Below are 21,234 nucleotides of genomic sequence, written 5' to 3' on the forward strand. Positions count from 1 at the left end.
CGGCAGCGCAGCGCCAGGGCGAAGGCGCGGGGGGGAGGGGGGGGAGAAAGGGGAGAAAGGGGAAAAACGGGGCAGAGCCCCCCTACCTGCACGCGGGCGGCCAAGAGCAGCAGCAGTAGCAGCGCGGAGCCGAGGGGGGCCGGGGGCCGCATGGCTGCAGCTCCGCGCGGCCGCCTCAGAGCAGCCCGCCGAGCCCGCAGCTGGCGGCATGGGCGGCGGGGGGGCCGCAGGGCATGGGCTGCCGGCGGGGCCGCCCGGAGCGCTCCTCCGCCGCCGCTCCGCTCGCCCTCTATGCGCCTCGGCTCCGCGGACGGCCAACAAGTAGGTGCCGGAGTGACAGCTTCATTACCCATTCGCCGCTGCGGCCGCCGCCTTCATATTAATGAGGGGGACGGCCCGGCCCCGCGGCCCAGCGGGTGGGGCCAGCGCCGGGCCCGCGGCGGCTCTTAAAGGGAGGGAGGCGGAGGGGGGGGGGGGGAGTCCTCCCGCTGTGCGCCGTGCTCCGCTTCTGCCCCGCAGGCTGTATGTCTGCGTGCGGGGCCGTGGGGCAGTTCTACGGGATGCGTGCGCTCACGCTCGTGTGCAAGCAGACGGGGCGTGCGCGTGGCTGTGGGCGAATGCGCAAGGTCCGTGCATCCGCGCTTGTGTGCAGTAGGGTGAACGCGTGGCCGTGGGGCGGCACGCACAATGAATGCAAGCACCCGCACTACTGTGCAAGCAGGTGGGGTCTATGGGGGAGTAGACAGGGTGTTCTGTGCTCATGTAGGGTGAAAGCACGGCCGTGCAGGAGCGTGCACAGAGCAAGCAGCAACGCTTACACGCACCCCACCTGCCTGCATGTGTAGCCATGGAGAACCCTATGGAGGAGCCCCGTGTGCATCCCGCAAGGGATATGTGCAGCCACACTCGTGAGGTCCGTGCACTGATGTTTGTGTGCAAACAGCTGGGTGGCCCTGCATGGCTGTGGAGGAGCACGCAGGGCGGGTACACCTTTGGCCGTAGGAGAACGTGTGGGAAATGTGTGCCCACACTCGTGGAGGAGCACGTAGGCTGCACGCGCACTGATGGAGAAGTGCTTGGGGTGGGTGCACCCACACAACTGCAGGAGTACGCATAGCTTGGGCGTAACTGCAGAAGACTGCACAGGGTGGGATCACCCACAGCTGTGGAGGTGTACAGATGCTGTGTGCACACGGAATGAGGTTGGTGCCAGCAGTGGAGCAGGGCATGGGCTGGGAGCACCCTGGCTGTGCTGTAGCACTCGCACTCATGTCAAGCCCCAGGGCTGCCGGGAGCCCCGGGCTCACTGGGAGCATTGCAACACGCGGTGCGGGAGCAGATGGCCGATGCTGGGGTCCTGCCCTCCTCCAGCGGTGGCTTAGGCACTCTGTGAGCATGCAGAGATTTCCCCTCTGCTTTAAGCACCCTGTGTCTCTGATCCCTGCTGACAACTATGAAAGCCGTACATCCAGACAACTGCACGCTGTGGATATGTTCTCAAAGCCCGGCTCTGCGCTGAAGACCTCACTTTCCCTTCTGCTTCTCTCCCTCCCCCTTTCCCCATTTTAACTCTGGAGCACCGCTCATCCGCGAGAGTGGACAATCCCAGAACAAACAGCTCCGAAATCAAAGGGCCGTCGTGTTCCCCTGCTCCCAAACCTTTCACAGACCCCCCCTGCCCATTGAACTCCTGTCCCTCCAGCAGCCAGCCGGCACGCTGCTGCTCCGCTATTCAAGGCCAGCGTGCAGCTGCAGCCCTCGGCCGGGCTGACACAGCAGCAGCTGCTCGTTGCGTGCCAGCTGGCGAGCCACGAGCCCCAGTCCTCTTGTTAGCCCGCTCCCCTCGCCTTCCTGCTCCCCACCTACGGACCTGATTCTCCTTTCCCACCCACGGCTCGGTGCGCTGCTGCTGGTTGCTCTCACCCCCATCCTGAGCCCACCCCGCTGCCGCCCACGCTCACCTCGCCTGCTCCCCAGCAGCGGCCCCGACTTTCCCTCTTATCCCTCCTGAACTCAAACAGGAGCTCTCTGAAGTGGAGCGGCAAACATTGCTTTTATGTCGTGCGTCCTCTCTTTGAAACAGTGCCTCCCAACACAACTGCGTTCTGGTGAAGATCCCCTCTGGGATAACTGCCTGTAGAAGGAGGCAGAAGGAGGGGGGACGTGTAGGTTTGATGGGATGTTTCCAAGTTGCCACCTTTTGCTGATCAGCTCTGCTGGGCCCATAGCCCTGCCCATAGCACCGCTGCCAAGTGGACAGGCGGATGCCATGTGGCTTTTAATTACTTTGTTCTGGTGGCTGAAGGGAAGGAGCTCCTTAGGCTCGCTTTCTGCCTAATGGTTATTTTGCCATGGACGGCAGCCAAACTATTTTGCAAGACAGGTATTTTGTTTGCGTGTATCATCATAAACAAACGCAAAGCCTCATCATCTGCGCTCAGCATTACGTGGTCAGTCTGCCTCTGGAGGAAGACATATTTTTATCACCACGCTGAGCAAATGCAATACAGAAGAAAGATGATCCAGGAGTTACAGCAGATGCTCGGGCTCTGCAGACCCAGCTCGGTTACCTGCTGCATCGCACGATTGCTTTGTTACCTCGAGCACACTGCGTGGTCTTTTTGTGCTTTGCTTTTGCCTTTGTAAATATTCTACACTACTCAAAAAACTCCGGTGCCATTTCAAATGCCTTTTCTTGCTGTAACCTGATTTCACAGGAGCAGGGAGCAGCTATTTCCAGGCATTCTCTCTTTCCGTTTAGGGAAATGTTCATTCTTTTTGGTGCTACAGCCCCATTTTCAGCCTGTTCTCTCACTAAGCTGATTGACATTGACAAAGAATCATAGAAAACCCAAGTTGGAAGGGACCCATAAGGACCATCGAGTCCAACTCCATTGTTCAAGTGCTGTGGACTTTCACTCTTCTGCAGGCACACAGAGCTGCTTCGTTGTAGTTACGCATAGAGATGATTTGAAGGAAAAACAGCAAAAATATTTCTCATTATATGAACTTTGAGTTTTCAGACAAGTCCAGGTGCTGGACCACAAGGTGAATTGGGAGGGAGCTGGGTGATCCATCCCTTGCACCACACCTGGGGCAGCATCCCACCTGTGTGCTGCTCTGTGCAGGTCAGCACAATTTCCCCATGTCCTGCACAAGTTTGAAGCACTCTTATTTCTCTCTTCCCACCAAAACAGTGGTTATCAAGCTCAAAAACCTATAGATCCCCTCCTATTGCTCTCTTCCTCCTTTAGACTGCAAGTGGGAACTAGTGGGTGGCAACCAGCCCGCAGCAGGCAGTTGGAGCTCAGTGATCTTTAAGGTCCCTTCCAACGTACGCCATTCTGTGATTAGGGGCTGTGCACAGGGAAGAAGTTGAAGAAGGGCTGAGGAAGCCCGTGCCTGACTTTAAGCTTGAGCCTGCAGTTCCACACCCTGCACTGGGGACGTGGCTGGAGAACATCGGTCCCTATGGCCGGGGAGGACCCGCTCACTGTGGCTCCGGGCAGGGTGGGATTCCTGCACCCCGTACCTCCTCACTCCCAGCTGTCTGGGCCAGGATTTTGGCTTTCGCTCTCTGTTAAGTTTATGCCTGTATGCAAATCCTTTGCAAGTATGCTCATTAAATCGTTTGCATAAAATCTCCCCGGAGGATCATAGGAGCTAGGAAGGGGCAGGGTTTCTCCACTCGCCTTTGAGACTTCAGAGGTACGGCGATGTAGTTTATCTGCAAGTGTGTGGATGTGGATATGGACATATACCTCATTTACCCAGGCCGGAATGCGTCCGCTTGGGAAACTTAAAAGCAAGAAGATCATTTTGGATGTTCTCCATCTGAAACTTGGCAGGGTAGGAGTTAACCCTCCCTTTCTGGCCGGAGAGGCTACAGCTGCCTGTCCTGAGAGCAAGGCATTGCAGGACAGAACCAGCTGTGAAGAATTAGTTTCTCTCTTTCCTCCTTTGTCTGAAGGGCTAGGGCTAATGGTACAAATGGAGGGAGCTCCTGAGGAAGGGAGGTAGAGGGTAACCAGAGGAGGATTTCTCTCTCTTCTTGTGGAACTTGGCTGGAGCGAGGTATTCCAAGCTTTGCTGTGGACTTGGCAAGGCAAAGATGTGTCTTCTCCTTTGACCGAAGAGAGTCCTGCTGGATTTGGATGGTTCATGTACTGCGTTTAACAAGTGTGTACACGCATATGCATGCTCTTCATGGAAGCAAGCAGGCTTGAACTGCAGGGACGTTATCATAAGTTACCTTCCAACGGAGACCTGCAAGTATCCTTAGGTTGAGCTGTTTGCACAGTCCAAGAGAAGACAAGCTGGAGAAGGCACAAGGTGCTGCTCGCATCTGTCTGCCTTCCAGGCTCCAGCTCCGCAAGCAAAGCTATGCCTGATGGAAGCTGTGCCAGAAAGGAGCTGAGGTCTTGGCAGCACCCTTTCCTATCTCCAGCTCTGGGCTGGCACTGGTTTCTGAGGGCTCTGGAGCAGAAGGAAGGTGGCTTCCAAACATCTCAGCCTTGCTGCCTGGCCAGCTTTCTGCTGTGGGGCCTGGTCTTCCGCCAGCAGAAGCATATGTGATATCTGGTCCCTGAAGCTGGTTGGTTTCAGTCTGTGGAGCTTGGTTCTAAAGGCCAACAATATTAATGAAATGGGAGAAATGTAGCAAAGGCACAGAGTTGCTGAGCTACTCCCGGCTGATCACCTCCCACATTTCAGAGCCCTGCTCAAAGGTTTTAAGACGTGGGTGGGCGTGAGCTGTTAACAGGTCGCTGGGGAAAGAGTGCAGAAAGCCAGCTCTGCTGATCTGACTTCTCCGGCTCACTGTGCTCCTGCTCTTCTCATGCCTCGTCTCTGTGGATTCTCAGGAAAACAGTTAAGTTTGAGACTTCTCTGATGGACTGAACTGTGCTGTACCCACAGCTGGCCTTCACTCTCAAAGTTCATTGTAGTCATCCTCAAAAAAAAGACAGAAATCTCTACCTATGTCTTCCCTGGTGTATGAATCACAGAAAATAAGGTCAGAAGGGATATCTAGAGATTATCTAGTTTATCCCATTCCACAGAGCAGAACAAACAGTGCCTGCTTCTTGCATAACAGATGGGTATCCGACCTTTTCTTAAAAGCATCCCCAGACAGAAATTCTCGGCTGAGATCACTTGTTCTAGCAGTTAACCATCAGGAAATGCATGGTGCTGTATGTATTGCTGCTCTTTGATTCCACTTCTTGACCTATTTGCAATGGATGCAGAGCACAGCATATTCCCTTCGTGTCCACCACTGCCCTTTATGTACTTGAAGACCACTGCTGTGCCTCCTCCTGATGCCTCATGTTTGCATAGAAAAGAATTATTTTTTTGGTCTTATGATGGTAGATCATATTTTCTACATCCTTGATTGTTCTCATGGCCCTGCTTTGGTCTCTTCACAATTGTTCCTCAGTTGCCTTAAATCCAATGCGCAGAGTTCCAGTAGGACCTCAGTAGTGCTGAGTGAGGTGAAGGAAATCTGTCACAGAGCAGGCAGGAATCACTACTGGCCATGTGTGCAAACACAGTGCTCGCTTTAATGTAGCTTTTTAGAGGAGGGGAGGTCTTGGGTTTGGAAGTGGGGTTTTGTTTGTTTGTTTGTTTGTTTTGTCATGATATTGTTTTAGGATCATAGAGTCATTTGAGTAGGAAGAGACCTTTAAAGGTCATGTAGTCCAAATATTGCTGAAGTCCAGTTTTGGTTGTTGAAGTCCAGTACTGTTGGTTTGCCATCCACTAAAGAGGTTTTTACCCTTGGATCTTCAGATTATGTCTTCTAGTTATGCTAATAAAATGTGAGTGCCAAAATCGTAGAATCATAGAATGATTCAATAAAGGATGGGTTTATTGCATCTGTAAGTTCTTGCATACCCTTCTGCCCAGTGGAAGGAAAAATATGCTGTTGAGTTCACAAATCTGTCCTGTTACACACCCCTTTGTTATTTTCAAGACATTTATATAATATTTATCTGTTCCAGTTCTCTCTGGGAATTCAAACCAAGCTGTCTTGCGCATCATTCTTCAGCTCCTTCCTTTTTAAAAGGGTTTGCATCTCCCTTTTCTGGTCTCTGGCACTGTGGTGGTTCTCTGAGGTCTCAGAGAGCTGCTGACCATCATGGGATTGCTTCAACAGGCAGTACAAGAGTATAATATTTAATCCGACTAAATACTCTTCACTTCTTTCTAGACTGAGTTCTTTCCCTGTCATCATTCAGCACTATCTGTGGTAACCATTTTGGCACAAGGGATCTTTTTACTGAAAGCTGAAGTAAAGCGGGTAAATACTTCTACTGTCTTTACATCATTCGCTACCACTTCTCCTTACCTTCTGGGTAGTCCTTCCCACAACCTTCATGTCATTGCTAATGTATTTGAAGTGTTCTTGATGTCCCATTGATCCTGCTGGTTGATTCTCTGTTTCTCTCGTGACTTTTCTGATGTGGTCCCCACACCTTCAGGCTGTGCATTTACATTCACTGGCATGTGAATCTAGTTTCTATTCTCCGAAGACCCTATTTCATGTGTTAGAGATCGGTGAAGTGGTGATGATTTAAGCACATCGTCTTGTGACAGTTGCTTTCCCTCCTCTGCTGGGATTGTTTGAATTGATGTCCTTACCACCATTGTTTCTTTAAGCTGCTGCCAACTTTCCTGAATTCCCTTTTCTCTGAGACTTGTTTCTCATGATTATCAGTTCTATGAGGTTTTTGAAATATGCTTTCTGGAAGTCCATTGTGTTTATTTTGCTGTTCTCCTTCCTTCCTTTCTGACAACTCGTGAACTCTGTTGTTTCATGGCCATTCTCACCCAAGCTGCATTCCTCTTGCATGTTATAAGTAGTTCATTCTCTTTGGTTACAGTCAAATTCGATTCTCATTTTGATTGTGTATCAAGATTTTAATCTCTTCTACTGAATTCCTTATCTGGTGTGTGTTATGTCGTCAGGTGATCCACTGTCCTCTTCAGCATCCCTCCAATGATCATCCTATGAGTTATGGTATTTCCCCTAGTCTGTATGCCTCTACCCAAGTGTTTGATGCTTGTATTTACCTGTTGGCATTTGAAACCAGTCCTTGCAGATCCTATCTGCAGTAATCCCAGAGATGCTCTTACTGCTTTGTCCATTGAAGCTCTGATCACCAGTCCTTTTTCTTGGAATACCCACCCAACTTCAAGCAAGTCAGAACCTTCCTGATGATACCATCTGCCCAGCCATGCATTCATTCCCAGGAAAAAAAAGTATGAAGTAACTGATGCCACATGTGACCAAAGTAGCTAGTGTCTAATTCATTGAAAGAGTTTTCCCTTCCAGCTTCCTGTCCAAAACTGGTCTGACTGATGCTAAGAAAACCCACTCTGGGCATCTTGGTTCTATCCAACGGCCAATACAATGCTAATTCCCAAGGGAAATTCTTAGGGAAATTATCCAAGATGCAGTTAAAAGTTTGCCTACTTGAGACCCAGTCTGGGGTCAGACTAAGCCACTGACATTGATGTTATCTTGGATAATCTGCTGTCAGAGGATGGAGACCTGGCATCCATCTCCTGAACCAAAACACTTATAACCCTTCCATAATGCGTCTCTACTAATACCTGGATCTTGGTCAGCTTTTGGAATTTCTTTCAGCTGGTGCTTCCCAGTGCTGTCTGTCAGGAGGTGCTCAGGAGCTCGGCAGATGCTCTTGCTTGCAGAAGACAGCTCAATTCATTTGGAAGAAGTGACTCAGGGCCAGGGCCACTCCATCCATTGTGCTGGATCAGAGTCCACCGTCACAATTCATCTGTTTATGCCCCGATTAGCCATTAAAATAAAAATTTTATCGCTTCTAGTTAAAAGCAGGCATAAATGAGAGCTTCCTCCTCTGAACAAGGGACAGTGCTCCAAACTAGAATCTTCCTTCCTGGAGCCAGGCAAAATAACTAAGAGGGGTGACAGATGATTCATCTGCCAGTGCTCTCCCATCAAAAACTGTAGCTAAAACAAGATTACCAAGAAGAAGAGTGCTATTAAAGGAGGAAACTGCTCCTGTAATTTTGTTAAGGAACATGAGATTATTTAAAAGCCTTTTTAAAAGTGTGTTTGTTCCAGGAGAGGAGGGGCGAGGGAGGATTTTAGAGGGATGGAGATGATCAGTCTTTCTTGCCTATAAAGATTCATGCTGCTTTCTTTGCCCTAGCCAGCAAGGGTGGCTATTTCAGGGCCCATTTTAAGTCATCACTCCAGTCCTAATGAACGGGGCACAACCTATGCCGTGGCTTTGCAGGGGCTGAGAGCAGGGAACAACCACTGTGGGGTGTGAGGAATTTGGTGCACCGAACTACGCGTAATTGCAGGTTAAGGTTTTTCCAGCCTGCCTTTTTGTTCCTGGCCATGGTAATCCCCCACATGTTCACACAGCAGCACTCTCACATTGTATCGTATTGCTTTATAAACTCTCAAAGCCATGAATGAGCAAGCCTCAAAACATGCACCTTGCTTCACTTGCAGACAGGCTGCCAGCACCTTCAGCAGGCACAGATATATCTTAATCATGGTGAACTACACTACAAAAAGGTGTTAGAGCAGTGACCCCATGGGGTGCAGCGCAGGGACCCCATAGGAGCAATGCAGAGACCTACAGTGCTGAGTGATTCTACAAAGCACAGCGTGGGGAACAGAAGGGACCCATTAAAGCAGGTGCTTTGGTCGTGCAAAAAGCATTTTGTGTACAGTGTCAACTCACAGCCAGAGCTGTGCATTTTGATCAGATCTTCAAGGTCAGATGGAAACACAGCGGTCATGTAGTGTGACCCTGGCTGCTTCTTATGGAGAAAGGATCCCCAGATTAGTGCTGGAGCAGCATTAGGAATGGGTACAGGTTTCTCTGTGCCTTTCCCATGGACAAAGAGTGCTCTGGAGAGGGGCAGATACCTGTCAGCAAGGAGCTGAAGCTGTGCTGCCATCGTGGATAAGGGCTGTGTTTCAAATGCAGAGCTCTGCAGAGCGGAATGTTATTAAAATTTGGGTTTATAATGGGGTAGAATGGGGATTTATTTGAACTGCATGAAGGAGGTTGAAAGTTGAGAGAGGTTCCGATAATGAATGAATGAATAGAAAGACTGAATTCAAGTTGGAAAAACAGCTCAGGATGTGGGTTGTTTTCTGTAGTTAATCCCTTCTAAATATTTAAGGGGAAAAAACAGAGGGAATGGAAATGGTGCTTTGTTTAAAAATAGGATCTAAGCTCTACTAAACACATAAAGCAATCCCACAGATCCCTGTGCACCCAAGTCCCTCCCCTCAAACGAGTTTGTTCCACTTGATGCAGCCCATAAGGAGCTAAAAACGAGCACACCAAGGATCTGATAGCCTCCAAACAAGCTTCACGTTCAGTTCTCGAAGTGCAGTTCAGAGCACAGGTTGTGCACAAGCCATTGCCTACATGTGTGTGCATGGAGACAGGGATGGGATCTGCTCTTGCATTGGGTGCAGACTGTATTTTCTGGTCCCATGCAGCCCCTCCCTGCAGGCCAGCAGCATTGCCCAGAGCCCCAAATCCCACAGCCATCCTACATGGACTGACACCTGTCCACTGCAGGGGGTTGGAACTCCATGATCCTTAAGGTTCTTTCCAACCTATGCCATTCTAGGATTCTGTGATTCTTTGACAAGCCAGCAGCTGGCTGCACTCTTGCCCATGGGATGTACTGTGTCTTTGCATGTATTTCCAGACAAAGTCCATTACACCTTGCTCCTGATGCCAAAGTTTTCTAGTTCTGAAAGAGCAGTAATTCACAATGGAGCAAGTATTCCTTCAATTTCCTTTGCTTCAAAATGGTACCGAGAATCTGTTCTGAATGAAGGCAGACAAAAAATGCTCCATGTTAATGCACGCTCTGGGTTAGCTGTCTTTGTTAAATTAGAATGAGTGCTGCTCATTTCCCATCTGGTCCTCTGTGACATTACTTCCAGAATACATTCACAGCTCCTATTTGTGCAGTGCAAGTTGCTGGCTGTAGTACCAACTTTACCTTTTATAGGCTGCTAAAACACGGGTGCCAGATCGCAAAGTAACGCTCCACTTCTAGGAAGCATCTGTGGACTTCTCCTGCTTCGACAGCTTTCTTTTTTCCCTCCTCTTATTTTCTTTAAATGTAACCATCTATGTGAAATGAGTTTGTTGTCAAACCGAGCTGACGGTTTGACAGCCCCGGAGCCTTCGTCGCGTGGTGAGGATGCAGCAGGCAGAGGAAGCGATGCGCTATCAGTCTGCCCCGAGGGCTGCAGGAGCAGATAGGTCCCATCTGCAGCTCTGCTCAGTGCCTTCGCTGCCTGCTGTGCTATGCTGTGCATCCTCCACCCCTGCCCTGCAATGCGTCTCACTCCTACCTGGGTACATGCGGGGTGCTGAGCTGAGTTGCCCATGTGCATTGACCGCACCGTGAATTCTCACCATAGCAACTGCCCGCCCCAACAGAACGTGGGGCTTATTAAAGAGGCTCTTTGTGTACCTCTCAGGCTGTGAGAGCAGCACAGAACCTGCGAGCTGAACAATGCTGCAGGTGTCTTCCCTTGTAAAACATGTAATTATTGCCTTCTGTAAGTGAAATGGATATGGGGATTCTGCGTGGGGTGGCAGTGAAGATGTGGGGTGGCACACTGCTATTAGTGCTGTTACGAATGGAAGATCAGCAGGCACGCTCCTCAGTAGATGGTAGGCGGTGTTGGTTCACAAAGCATCATGTAGAATCATAGAATCATTAAGGTTGGAAAAGACTGCTAAGATCACTCAGTTCAGCCCCAACCCACCCCACCCATGCCAGCTGACCACATCCCTCAGTGCCACATCCCCATGGCTCTTGAACACCTCCAGGGACAGTGACCCCACCGCCTCCCTGGGCAGCTGTGCCAATGCTTCACCAAATGAGGACCCCAGAAAAGGGGTACATGGAGCCACAGGCAGAGCACACCCCAGGAGTACTGAGCATCCCAAACACACAGCTGCACTTTCTGTCCGGCACCTAAATGTGCTGCATGCTCTTACACGTCCCAGCAGGGATTTCAGCTTGCTGTCGTGCTGCTGGCTGCTCTGCCTGTCTGCTGCTGGAGGCTTAGGGATATCATCAAGGGTGGACCTATCCAGATCACAGCGTGCTAAAGGAGCAAGGAGCTGCACTGCAGCACACACTGGCATCCTCACGAAGAGGAGCCAGGGCTGTGTGTCCAGCACCGATGGGATGCTTGGGATTTCATGCAGGCAGGTGCTTGCAGGAAGGCATGGCAAAGGACAGACATGCCTCTGTGATGAGCACGAGCCTGGGAACTGGAGTTCATCACACTGCTGGCTACAAAAAGCCAAGGTCTCAGCCAGCTTTTATTAATGTTTTACCTTGAACTACCCCGAGAGCATCATTTCTCTGTACAAACTTAACCTTGCCTTATGGCAAGGAGAGGCAGGGCCTCTGCTCCTGTCCCTGCTCCCCCAGCTCTTTCTGCATTAGTTTAATTCTAAATGCAGAGTGCTCTCCTTGGAGGTGCCCTAAGCAGGAGGCTGTGGAGGTGTTTTCTATTCCTTCTCTCCCAGTTACTGTTATTTTTGGTTCAGTGTGGGCAGGAGGAGGGATGGGGAACACCTCTGGAGCCCAGCCAAGTCTGAGTGCACTCCACTGCCTTTGGCTCCTTGCCTAAAGGCACCCATGGTGGCAGCCAAGGAGGTCTGGTCTCCATGGCTAAACTCACAGAACAAGGAGATACCCCACACGGCATCAGGGAATAAATTGCTGCATAACAATGTTTTCAACTACCAGGACCTTGAGAGGGCCACCACGGCTTTGCTGACACCAGCCAGAGCACGGGGCACAGCTGGACAGCCAGCCCCACATGTCAATGCGTGGGAAGCATTCTGGTCCACTTGGACACCACTGTGACATTGGCGTTCTCCATGTCTGGGCGCTCGACTTGAGGTGGCAAGGATTTCATTTTCTGAGCTGCCAGGCACGCCTTATTCTTGCTGAAATCAGGACAAAGTACAGCAGAAGCTTGCAGTCTGGTCAGAGTGGGGTATCTGCATACCTGGAGGGCAGAGGTGATTGCTCTCCCTTTTGAAAGGACAAGGATGGAGGGTCGTGAAGGAATGAAGATTAAGCAAATGCCAGCGGTGAGCATGTAGAGGGTGATCAGATTAGAGGGAGAGCTGCAGGCTGTGACATGTGGGGACAAGCAGAGTTATCCGGGGCAGCTACAGGCTGTGGGGCTCTTGCTTTGTGCTGCTCATGTCTGTCAGAAAGGTGCAGCTGGGCTTTGTTCCAGCTTGGTTGTGGCAGGTCAGTCCCTCTCATTTCACCCTGCCCAGTCCTTGTGACCAGACACATTTCACAGTTCGAGGCATTTTTCTGCTGGCTATCATATAAGCAGCAGTATGGCCCAAAACATGGCCTGGGAGCATTTGAGGGCGGCCACAGGAAAGATCTTCACAGCTAAAAGTTTTGCAGCGTCAGACATGTGGTGGTGTGTGAAGACACGGAGATGCTGAAAGATGTTTTCCTGCCATTCAGCTACATAACGAGAGTGGCAATGCATGTTAGCCTCCAGCCTCCTCGTAGGGTCATTCACTGCTCCCCAGAAGGACTCTGGGTCAGCCTCGTGTGGGACTGGCTACATCTGGGAGAAAATCATGGTCCCTTGGAAAGTCACAGTTTCCTAGGGATGAAAGGATGCTTATATGGAGGTGGCAGCTATGGGGCTGCCTACACACCACTCGCTCTGCACGATCTCCTGCCCACTGGGAAGGTGTGCAGCCATCATTTGGGACCCCAGCTGGACCCAAGCCCCCAAATTCACCCTGGTTCAGTCACCTGGGCAGTGATTGCTGCGGGTCAGACAACGATCCCTTTGTTTCTCCTTTCTGAGTCGTCCCCTTTCGCTGCCTCACATTCCCAGCAATGAACAAGACCAACTGCCAGTTCAGAGAATTATTTGTGTGGCAGAGCGTGCCTGATGGGAGAGACACCCATCGCTATCCGTTTCCATTAGCAGCCTGTCAATAGAAATTAAATTACATGAATAAGGCATTATCGGTGCCAACATCACTGCAGGAAAACATTAATTAATCCTCATTTACATTAGTCAGTGCTACCAGCAAATAGGCTCTTCTGTTGCTACAAAAGACGTTTCCACAAATGATTGTTGCTATCTGATAAACAGATTCACAGCACTGCACTGATTCACTTGTTGGTCGCTCGCCATCGCGTTGGGGTCTGAGCAAAGCAAATGCTTTTTGGGATGCTATTCAAAGCCCAGGTTGAGCGTTGGGCCCCTGCATGCAATTCATCCAACCCGAAAATTGGGGCTCCGGGCTGTAAAGAAAATAAATCAGCTCCCCAATTAGGGTACAACAGTCAAAGCAAATCTATTTTTCTAAGCACTTTTTGGTGTTCCTGTCACCGTTATATCTAAATTTAGTGAAAGGTGCAGTGATCTTCAGGGGGTGCTCTACAATGGGAGGAAAACAGATGGGGAGGATCATCCCCTTCTTCCTCAGGAAGTAATGACATTAATGCTGCTTCCACGCCCTTCTGTCCAAGTGGTGCACACTGCTGTGGGAGCTGTGCGGGTATCGGCCTGGGCAAAGAAAGCCCCAGAATGTGTAAATCCAAGCAATGTCCTTCTGATCCCCCTTTGCCTTTCAGCTCCTGATAAACTGCATTGCATACCTTTACTTTGTTGGGCCACAGAGGTGACTTTGCGTACCAGTGCTGCAAATGTTTTGTTCTTCTCCTTTGCTGCTGAACTACTGGGAAGTGAGGATGGGTGGAAATGGAGATGGCGATCGCCAGCGGCTTCTGCCAGGAGGTAAGGAAAGCCATTAGCAGCTCTCCTGGGCAGCAGAGTGCTGTGTCACTGGTGCTACTCTTCCTCCTGGAGCAGGCAGGGGGGCTTTATGTCTGATCCTTTCTCCTGGTGCCAGAGACCCAATTGAATGTGCAAGTGTTGGTAGTTTTGGAATACCATTTAATGTCTTGGCTATATTAGGGTATGGCAGGAATCACTGGTTACTGTAATAAGTCTCTGGGTCTATGGGAATTGCCCTTCCATTTTGTTTTTTCCTATCACAGGCCACATGTGCAGCCAACAGATGACTACATGGGGATCTATAAAGCAATAAAAAGCAGAGTCCAGATAACAAGGCTTAGCGGGAATAAAGATAAGGCAGCATCCACACCATCGGTGCATGCATGGGCAAAGACGAGAGCAGGAAGAGCAGGATGCCCTTCACAACCTCTGTGCACGAGAGCAAGATAGACCCCAAGATAGAGTAAGAAAGAAGAGATGCAACCCATCAACCTCCTTCTGCATCTCTCTCTGCACCCGTGGATCTACAGGGAGAGGCATTCTGGTGCACACTTCCCTGAAGCTGATGTGTGAAACAGTCTCTGCAGGAGATAATGGTGAGCAGCCCTCAATGAAAGCAGGAGCTAAATCTGATTCACAGTAATCGCTTGAAATGTGTTACCCAGTCATCTGCTGCCTTGCACAGCGTGCCAACACTGGTATAATGAACCGCTGATCGTTCACTTAATAGCTACACAGTGGCTGAAAAGATGGGGACTCCTACATCATGTAAATTTGCCTAGATTTCATACGCCCACTGGTGACCTCCAGTCCCTTTTACATTGGTTTATTTCCTCAGAATATAACAGATTTTTATTTATTTATTTATTTATTTATTTTCTTCTGTGAGGTAAATGAAACAAGGGTTGGGTCCCTGATGTCATGTTAAATTGCCTTGAATTACCCGTGGCAGAAAGTTTCAACAGAGGTAAAAGAGCAGGTGTTTTTCCTAAATGCTCATCACCAGATTTCCTCTCATAAGCTGCTATTTTTTTTTTGGCCCCCAGTAAGTCTTCACTTATTTTTCCAAACCTTGAACCTTTCTGCCTCAGAGCTGATGGTGAGGATGCAGGCACTGCTACTCCACAGGAGTCTCACCATCTCACCATGTGGGACAAGTGAAATTAGCAGTAATCTGATACAATTATGTGACACTGTGAAGGACTGATAGTGCTGAAAGAGACCAAGAAGCTGTAGATAGTCTTACCTTGGGGGTTTTCCTTAATTTATGAATGAACATAGAATCATAGAGTGGCCTGGGTTGAAAAGGACCACAACAATCATGGAGTTTCAACCCCCTGCTATGTGCAGGGCCGCCAACCACCAGACCAGGCTGCCCAGAGCCACATCCAGCCTGGCCTTGAATGCCTCCAGGGATGGGGCATCCACAGTGTCCTTGGGCAACCTGTTCTAGTGTGTCACCACCCTCTGGGTGAAAAACTTCCTCCTAATATCCAACCTGCAAATCTTTCACGCTAGCTAAAACATCAAGAGGTCCTATTTATAGTTTCAAAGATATGAACAACCCATAAGAGTCCATGGGAAGTAAGACCCTCCAAAAAAAGAGTTCATCCTCAGAAACTTCAGTTTTGTGGCTTGATCCTATGATATTTGTTCATTGACTCAGGTAAGGTAGACAGAGAGATCTGCTACCTTTAATGTGGGTTACATCTCAATTTGGACCCAGCAACATGGTGGGGTGAATTTACAGAAAGAGGATGGAGGATTGCCAGAATGGTGGGATATCAAGCAAGCTACACACACTTCGTATTTGTGTTGCTGTAGTCCTTGGAGGCCTAGTTGTTGTTCAGCACCTCATTTTACAAAGTTCTTGTTGGTTCTCCTTCCTTGTTTTACATTTGCTTTGAGATAACAGGTGATTGCATGGGAAATAGAAGCTGGGCAGGAGATCAGCCCCTAGGCTTTGCTCTCAAAGGCTACCCAGAAGAACTAAGGCATTTCCATGGATAAGTACATGCCAGGCATCCCATCAGAATCGTATTTAATCAGTCAACAGTGATGACCCTCCTAAAAATTGCCCTTTGCCTTAGATAAGACATATCTGCTCTGATAACCTCAGTATTTGCCTTATACAAGATATTTCCTATAACAAGTACAATGAACTAGATTCTATTTGTTTAAGCAAAATTATTTTTGTAGGGAATGGCTGGCCCTGATTCAGACACTTGCAGGTGCTCTTGGGTAGTGGACGGCCACAGCAGTGTCTTTTTGCAGATGGGCTGTCCCTTGCAGGGCTGTGCTGGGCATCCCCCACCCCCTGCCTGTGGGCAGTGAGCATGATGCCTTGTAACTCTTCCCCACCCATGAACTCCAATATTCCATGCACATGTTGGTTCCAGTCCAACATGAAGAAGCTGAGCAAAGCTTTGGTGTTCTTAGTGTCTTCCTTCGGTTTTCAAGTGAAGTTTTCCCTGGTTTCCAGTTTCTTCAGTGTTATGTCCTGGGAGAAGGTTGTAGTAAGGAAAAGGCAGTGGATGAGAATGCAACTGGGTCCTTGGTTTGGGGACATGGAGGTGGACTATGGGTGTTTGAGAAGGATGAAATCACATCCCCAGACAGGAAGCGGACACTCCTCTTGGTCTTTCTCACCCAGTAAAGCAAGAGGTCATTGCAGGGGAATTGGACTAGATGACCTTTATAGGTCCCTTCCAACTCAAACGATTCTATGATTCCACGATGCTGTGATTTCTGTGCAAGCCAAGAGATGGAGAAAATGTTATGGAAGGGAAACGGAGAAGGAAGTCTACTAGAAGCAAGACATGCCTTCACCTTCAAGAAAACTTCTGCCAAAGAGTCAGCAGAGATTTTAACTTTTTCACTGTAGTTTATATATATCTACATGGGTATGTGCCTGCCTATGTCAAATCCCCCAGCCCAGGCACGGTATGCTGACCACTCAATTGAATCTGTGAAGAACATTATACAGACCTACAGACCCAGGAATGACAAGGATTTTACAAGGGGCATATACACACAGAGGACCCTGAAGCCTAATAAGGAAACTCTTTACCATTTGTTTAAAGACTACATAATTTATGTTTTTCATCATCTCACAGAGGAGAGAAGGCTGTTTACTTTGATTTGTTGATGCAGCAATTTTAAACACACTATATGGTATGTGGAGCCGATCTGGAAAAGGAAAAAGCACACCTTTTTGATTGTGGTGCAATCAGCCCAGAAGCCACAGCGTGTAAGGAAGAAAGCTGCTTGAATGTGATGCAGAGCACACCATTCCTGCTCATGTTACGCACCAGTGCCGTTTGCACAATAGTTGTGATCAGTGCCACCTTGCAGCAAGAATGATGGGAAAAGCAAGAAGAAAGGCTCAAAACACCGAGTCTGTGGTGTGTTGTGAGGCAGGAGGAAGGAGAGGCTCCTGCTAGGGCTGTGGGACTGCAGGGCTCCCCAAGCAGTGGGTGCAGGCAGGTAGCTGCGAGGCAGAGGAGCAACAGCGAGGCGACTCCACGGAAAATCCGCAGTGATAAATTGTTTGCTCTTAGTATAAGCAGGTTCATAAACCAATCTGATTCCTGAGGCTTGAGAGAGACCAGATACCAATGAGCACATTTCCAGCTGCGGGGCTGGCAGGAATCATACCTGGGATCCTGACCCAGGTGCGGCCTCTCATTGTGCCTCTGTGCCAGGTTGGATTCCTCGCGGTGTCCTCGCTGGGCTACCCAGCACTGTCACGCACGGTGAGGCTCTCAGGGCTAAAGTAAGCTTTGGGTTTGTAATCAGAGGCAGTGCTGTGCCTTGTGTGCTCACCCCATCCATCCACCTCTTATCCTGCTGAAACCCCTCCTTTTGCTCCAGTGTCCTCGCATCTCCTCCTGTTTTCTTTTGCAATACGCAAGTGTGCTGACGATTGTAAGTGTGGACAGCAGGCCTTCAATTCTTCAAACTTTTTACAAGAAAAGAGTGCACTTTGCCTAATATGGGCTGCTCCCTGGGCTCTTTGCTTACATCTATAATTTTAAACAGAAGGAGTGGGTTTTGCTGGTGGCTTTCATTCCCTCCTTGCTCTCATTTGTTTTACTATAAGGAAAGACGTGGTCACAGTCTTACTTCTTTGTGCAGAGGATTTGCCTCCAGGCAACAGACAAGGAGTAGCAATTTAAATTTGATCGTGTATTTTCATAGACCTGATAAGCAAATGGCAGATACACACTGAAAAAAGCATTCTGCCTTCAGTTGCTGAGTCAGATTGAAGTAGGTGGGCTACACAAAAGAAAGGTCTAATACAAACCTCTTTCTTTGTTTACAGCAATTGATTTTCTTTTTCCTAACATAAATTGTTCCCTTTTGGGGTTATTTTTCTCTTCATTTCTTTCCTTTCCTTTCCTTTCCTTTCCTTTCCTTTCCTTTCCTTTCCTTTCCTTTCCTTTCCTTTCCTTTCCTTTCCTTTCCTTTCCTTTCCTTTCCTTTCCTTTCCTTTCCTTTCCTTTCCTTTCCTTTCCTTTCCTTTCCTTTCCTTTCCTTTCCTTTCCTTTCCTTTCCTTTCCTTTCCTTTCCTTTCCTTTCCTTTCCTTTCCTTTCCTTTCCTTCCCTTCCCTTCCCTTCCCTTCCCTTCCCTTCCCTTCCCTTCCCTTCCCTTCCCTTCCCTTCCCTTCCCTTTCCTTCCCTTCCCTTCCCTTCCCTTCCCTTCCCTTCCCTTCCCTTCCCTTCCCTTCCCTTCCCTTCCCTTCCCTTCCCTTCCCTTCCCTTCCCTTCCCTTCCCTTCCCTTCCCTTCCCTTCCCTTCCCTTCCCTTCCCTTCCCTTCCCTTCCCTTCCCTTCCCTTCCCTTCCCTTCCCTTCCCTTCCCTTCCCTTCCCTTCCCTTCCCTTCCCTTCCCTTCCCTTCCCTTCCCTTCCCTTCCCTTCCCTTCCCTTCCCTTCCCTTCCCTTCCCTTCCCTTCCCTTCCCTTCCCTTCCCTTCCCTTCCCTTCCCTTCCCTTCCCTTCCCTTCCCCTTTCCCTTCCTTTCCTTTCCCTTCCTTTCCTTTCCCTTCCTTTCCTTTCCCTTCCTTTCCTTTCCCTTCCTTTCCTTTCCTTTCCTTTCCTTTCCTTTCCTTTCCTTTCCTTTCCTTTCCTTTCCTTTCCTTTCCTTTCCTTTCCTTTCCTTTCCTTTCCTTTCCTTTCCTTTCCTTTCCTTTCCTTTCCTTTCCTTTCCTTTCCTTTCCTTTCCTTTCCTTTCCTTTCCTTTCCTTTCCTTTCCTTTCCTTTCCTTTCCTTTCCTTTCCTTTCCTTTCCTTTCCTTTCCTTTCCTTTCCTTTCCTTTCCTTTCCTTTCCTTTCCTTTCCTTTCCTTTCCTTTCCTTTCCTTTCCTTTCCTTTCCTTTCCTTTCCTTTCCTTTCCTTTCCTTTCCTTTCCTTTCCTTTCCTTTCCTTTCCTTTCCTTTCCTTTCCTTTCCTTTCCTTTCCTTTCCTTTCCTTTCCTTTCCTTTCCTTTCCTTTCCTTTCCTTTCCTTTCCTTTCCTTTCCTTTCCCTTCCTCTTCTCTTCTCTTCTCTTCTCTTCTCTTCTCTTCTCTTCTCTTCTCTTCTCTTCTCTTCTCTTCTCTTCTCTTCTCTTCTCTTCTCTTCTCTTCTCTTCTCTTCTCTTCTCTTCTCTTCTCTTCTCTTCTCTTCTCTTCTCTTCTCTTCTCTTCTCTTCTCTTCTCTTCTCTTCTCTTCTCTTCTCTTCTCTTCTCTTCTCTTCTCTTCTCTTCTCTTCTCTTCTCTTCTCTTCTCTTCTCTTCTCTTCTCTTCTCTTCTCTTTTTTTCCTGTCTTTCATGTTTATATTCTAATGCAGCTGGGAATTTGTCAGCAATATCTCTTATCAGAACTTCTTGCATTGTGACAAAATGTTTATAGAGACATTCTGTAGAGACAGAAAAGAACTTCTTAGTGCAGGGACTATTCCCTGTCTTGTAGCTTAACATTTTATTAGAGGTCATGAAATCAAGATATCACTTTAGCTAATGGCTAAAGCAGACCAAGAAAATCCTCTCCTTATCTCTCCCGCTCCTTTTCCTGCTGAGATATTTCTGTCAAGGTGAAGTTTTAGTGGCATTGAAGCATTTTGGCATTCCTCGGGAAAACCTGAATTTCTTTTGTGGAATACAGAAAGGCTTTTATATGTGAAAGTTACTGTTTCTGCTAGCAAAAATGTTAAAGCAGAAAGGTTTCAACCAAATTTACTAATAGCAGTGTGCTCTCTATTCCTATCTATTAATAGTGTATATTCTAGTCTGTACTTGAAATAGACATCTATTAATACAAGTTTCAGCCTCTGGATTTTTGTGTTCAGATCATTCCATTTGAATTCTCTTTGTTCGCAGATTTTTTCATTTCAGAGAGGCACTTGTTTTACCCTCCTGTCCTTTTTGCACTGAAGACCCTATCAGTCACCAGCTGTGAGCAGCAGCAACGTGCCACCGCCTCTCAGCATCTCATCCCTCTGCTGCCTTGGATTGGGTTGCAGCAATGTGCAGGTCATGGCTGTAGATGTCTATCTGACAGTGCGCTGGGGTAAGCAGCAGCAGCCAACAGAGCAGCAAGAAGGAGGGGAGGCCAACAACACGTTGTCTATTGGTGGCCCTGGCACTGGCAAGGGATGAGGTGAGGACAGGGCCTGCAGTGCTCCCGGGCAGAACACCTCACCCCTGCGCCTAGCACAGAACAGCTTCTGGTACAGCAGAGCCCAGCGGCCTCCAGCACGTTCTCGATTAAGCCATTATGCTTGTGACTAATTACTTAAATATCTGCTTTCCTTCTTATGTTCTCTCGAGAGGCTCCTGCCCTTGGGCTGACTCACAGCGAGCAGGTGCTGCTGGCACACACAGCATGGGCCTGGTCCTGCTCCTGCCAGGCCCACAGTCTTGGTGCATCTCCTTATCCGCAGTGTGGGCACTCACTGCCAGCCTCTGCCTTTGGGTTCTCACAAACACAGCATTCCCATCCAGAAGCTGCCTCATCCGATCCTAAAGACATCACCACTTTCAGTGTGGAGCTCTGCGTGTTATCGGGGCAGGGCCTGTGAGAAAGCTGTCAGCTGTGGGACCGGCAGAGAACCGAACTGCACTGCAGCTGTTACAGCTCTGACAAGTGAATCTTCCCTCTTCACCAAGTCAGCCTTTCTGAAGGAAGTGAGGCAGGGGGCCAAGCTCACACGGTGCTGCAGTGCAATAGTCACCAGAACACTGCTCCAAAATTGCAGGTCTTGCATGATCTGAGAGCAGAGAAATTTGGCAGGCTCAGCCCTGTGTATGCAGCTGAGTCCATGTACCGAGACGAGGCATGGGCTCCAGAGCAGAACCTTGCTTTGTATTGAGGGAGAGGTCAAGGAGAATACCAAGGGAAGG

The 21,234-nt window shown here is 48.9% G+C and overlaps 1 protein-coding gene and 1 long non-coding RNA gene across 4 annotated transcripts in view; one reads left to right on the top strand and one right to left on the bottom strand.

The window, feature by feature from the left end:
• JAG2 (jagged canonical Notch ligand 2) overlaps positions 1 to 373 on the bottom strand; it is a 61,700-nt gene extending 61,327 nt beyond the window's left edge. For both annotated transcript variants that reach the window (XM_004936419.4, XM_001235688.6), the window contains exon 1: positions 87 to 373. In XM_004936419.4, the coding sequence (XP_004936476.2) occupies positions 87 to 353 (267 nt within the window). In that variant the 5' untranslated portion in view covers positions 354 to 373. The remainder of the gene's footprint in view (positions 1 to 86) is intronic.
• On the top strand, positions 203 to 15,202 carry LOC107053564. 2 transcript variants are annotated; one of them, XR_005860176.2, is made up of 3 exons: positions 203 to 10,718; positions 13,693 to 13,855; positions 14,119 to 15,202. It is a non-coding gene; the product is annotated as an uncharacterized LOC107053564 (long non-coding RNA). The 2 variants fall into 2 exon arrangements; XR_003075524.3 differs by having other exon boundaries at positions 203 to 10,603; positions 14,119 to 15,201.
• Positions 15,203 to 21,234: the final 6,032 nt, after the last annotated feature.

Source organism: Gallus gallus, chromosome 5 (genome assembly GCF_016699485.2).
Source record: "Gallus gallus isolate bGalGal1 chromosome 5, bGalGal1.mat.broiler.GRCg7b, whole genome shotgun sequence".
Classification (NCBI taxonomy): Eukaryota; Metazoa; Chordata; class Aves; order Galliformes; family Phasianidae; genus Gallus; species Gallus gallus.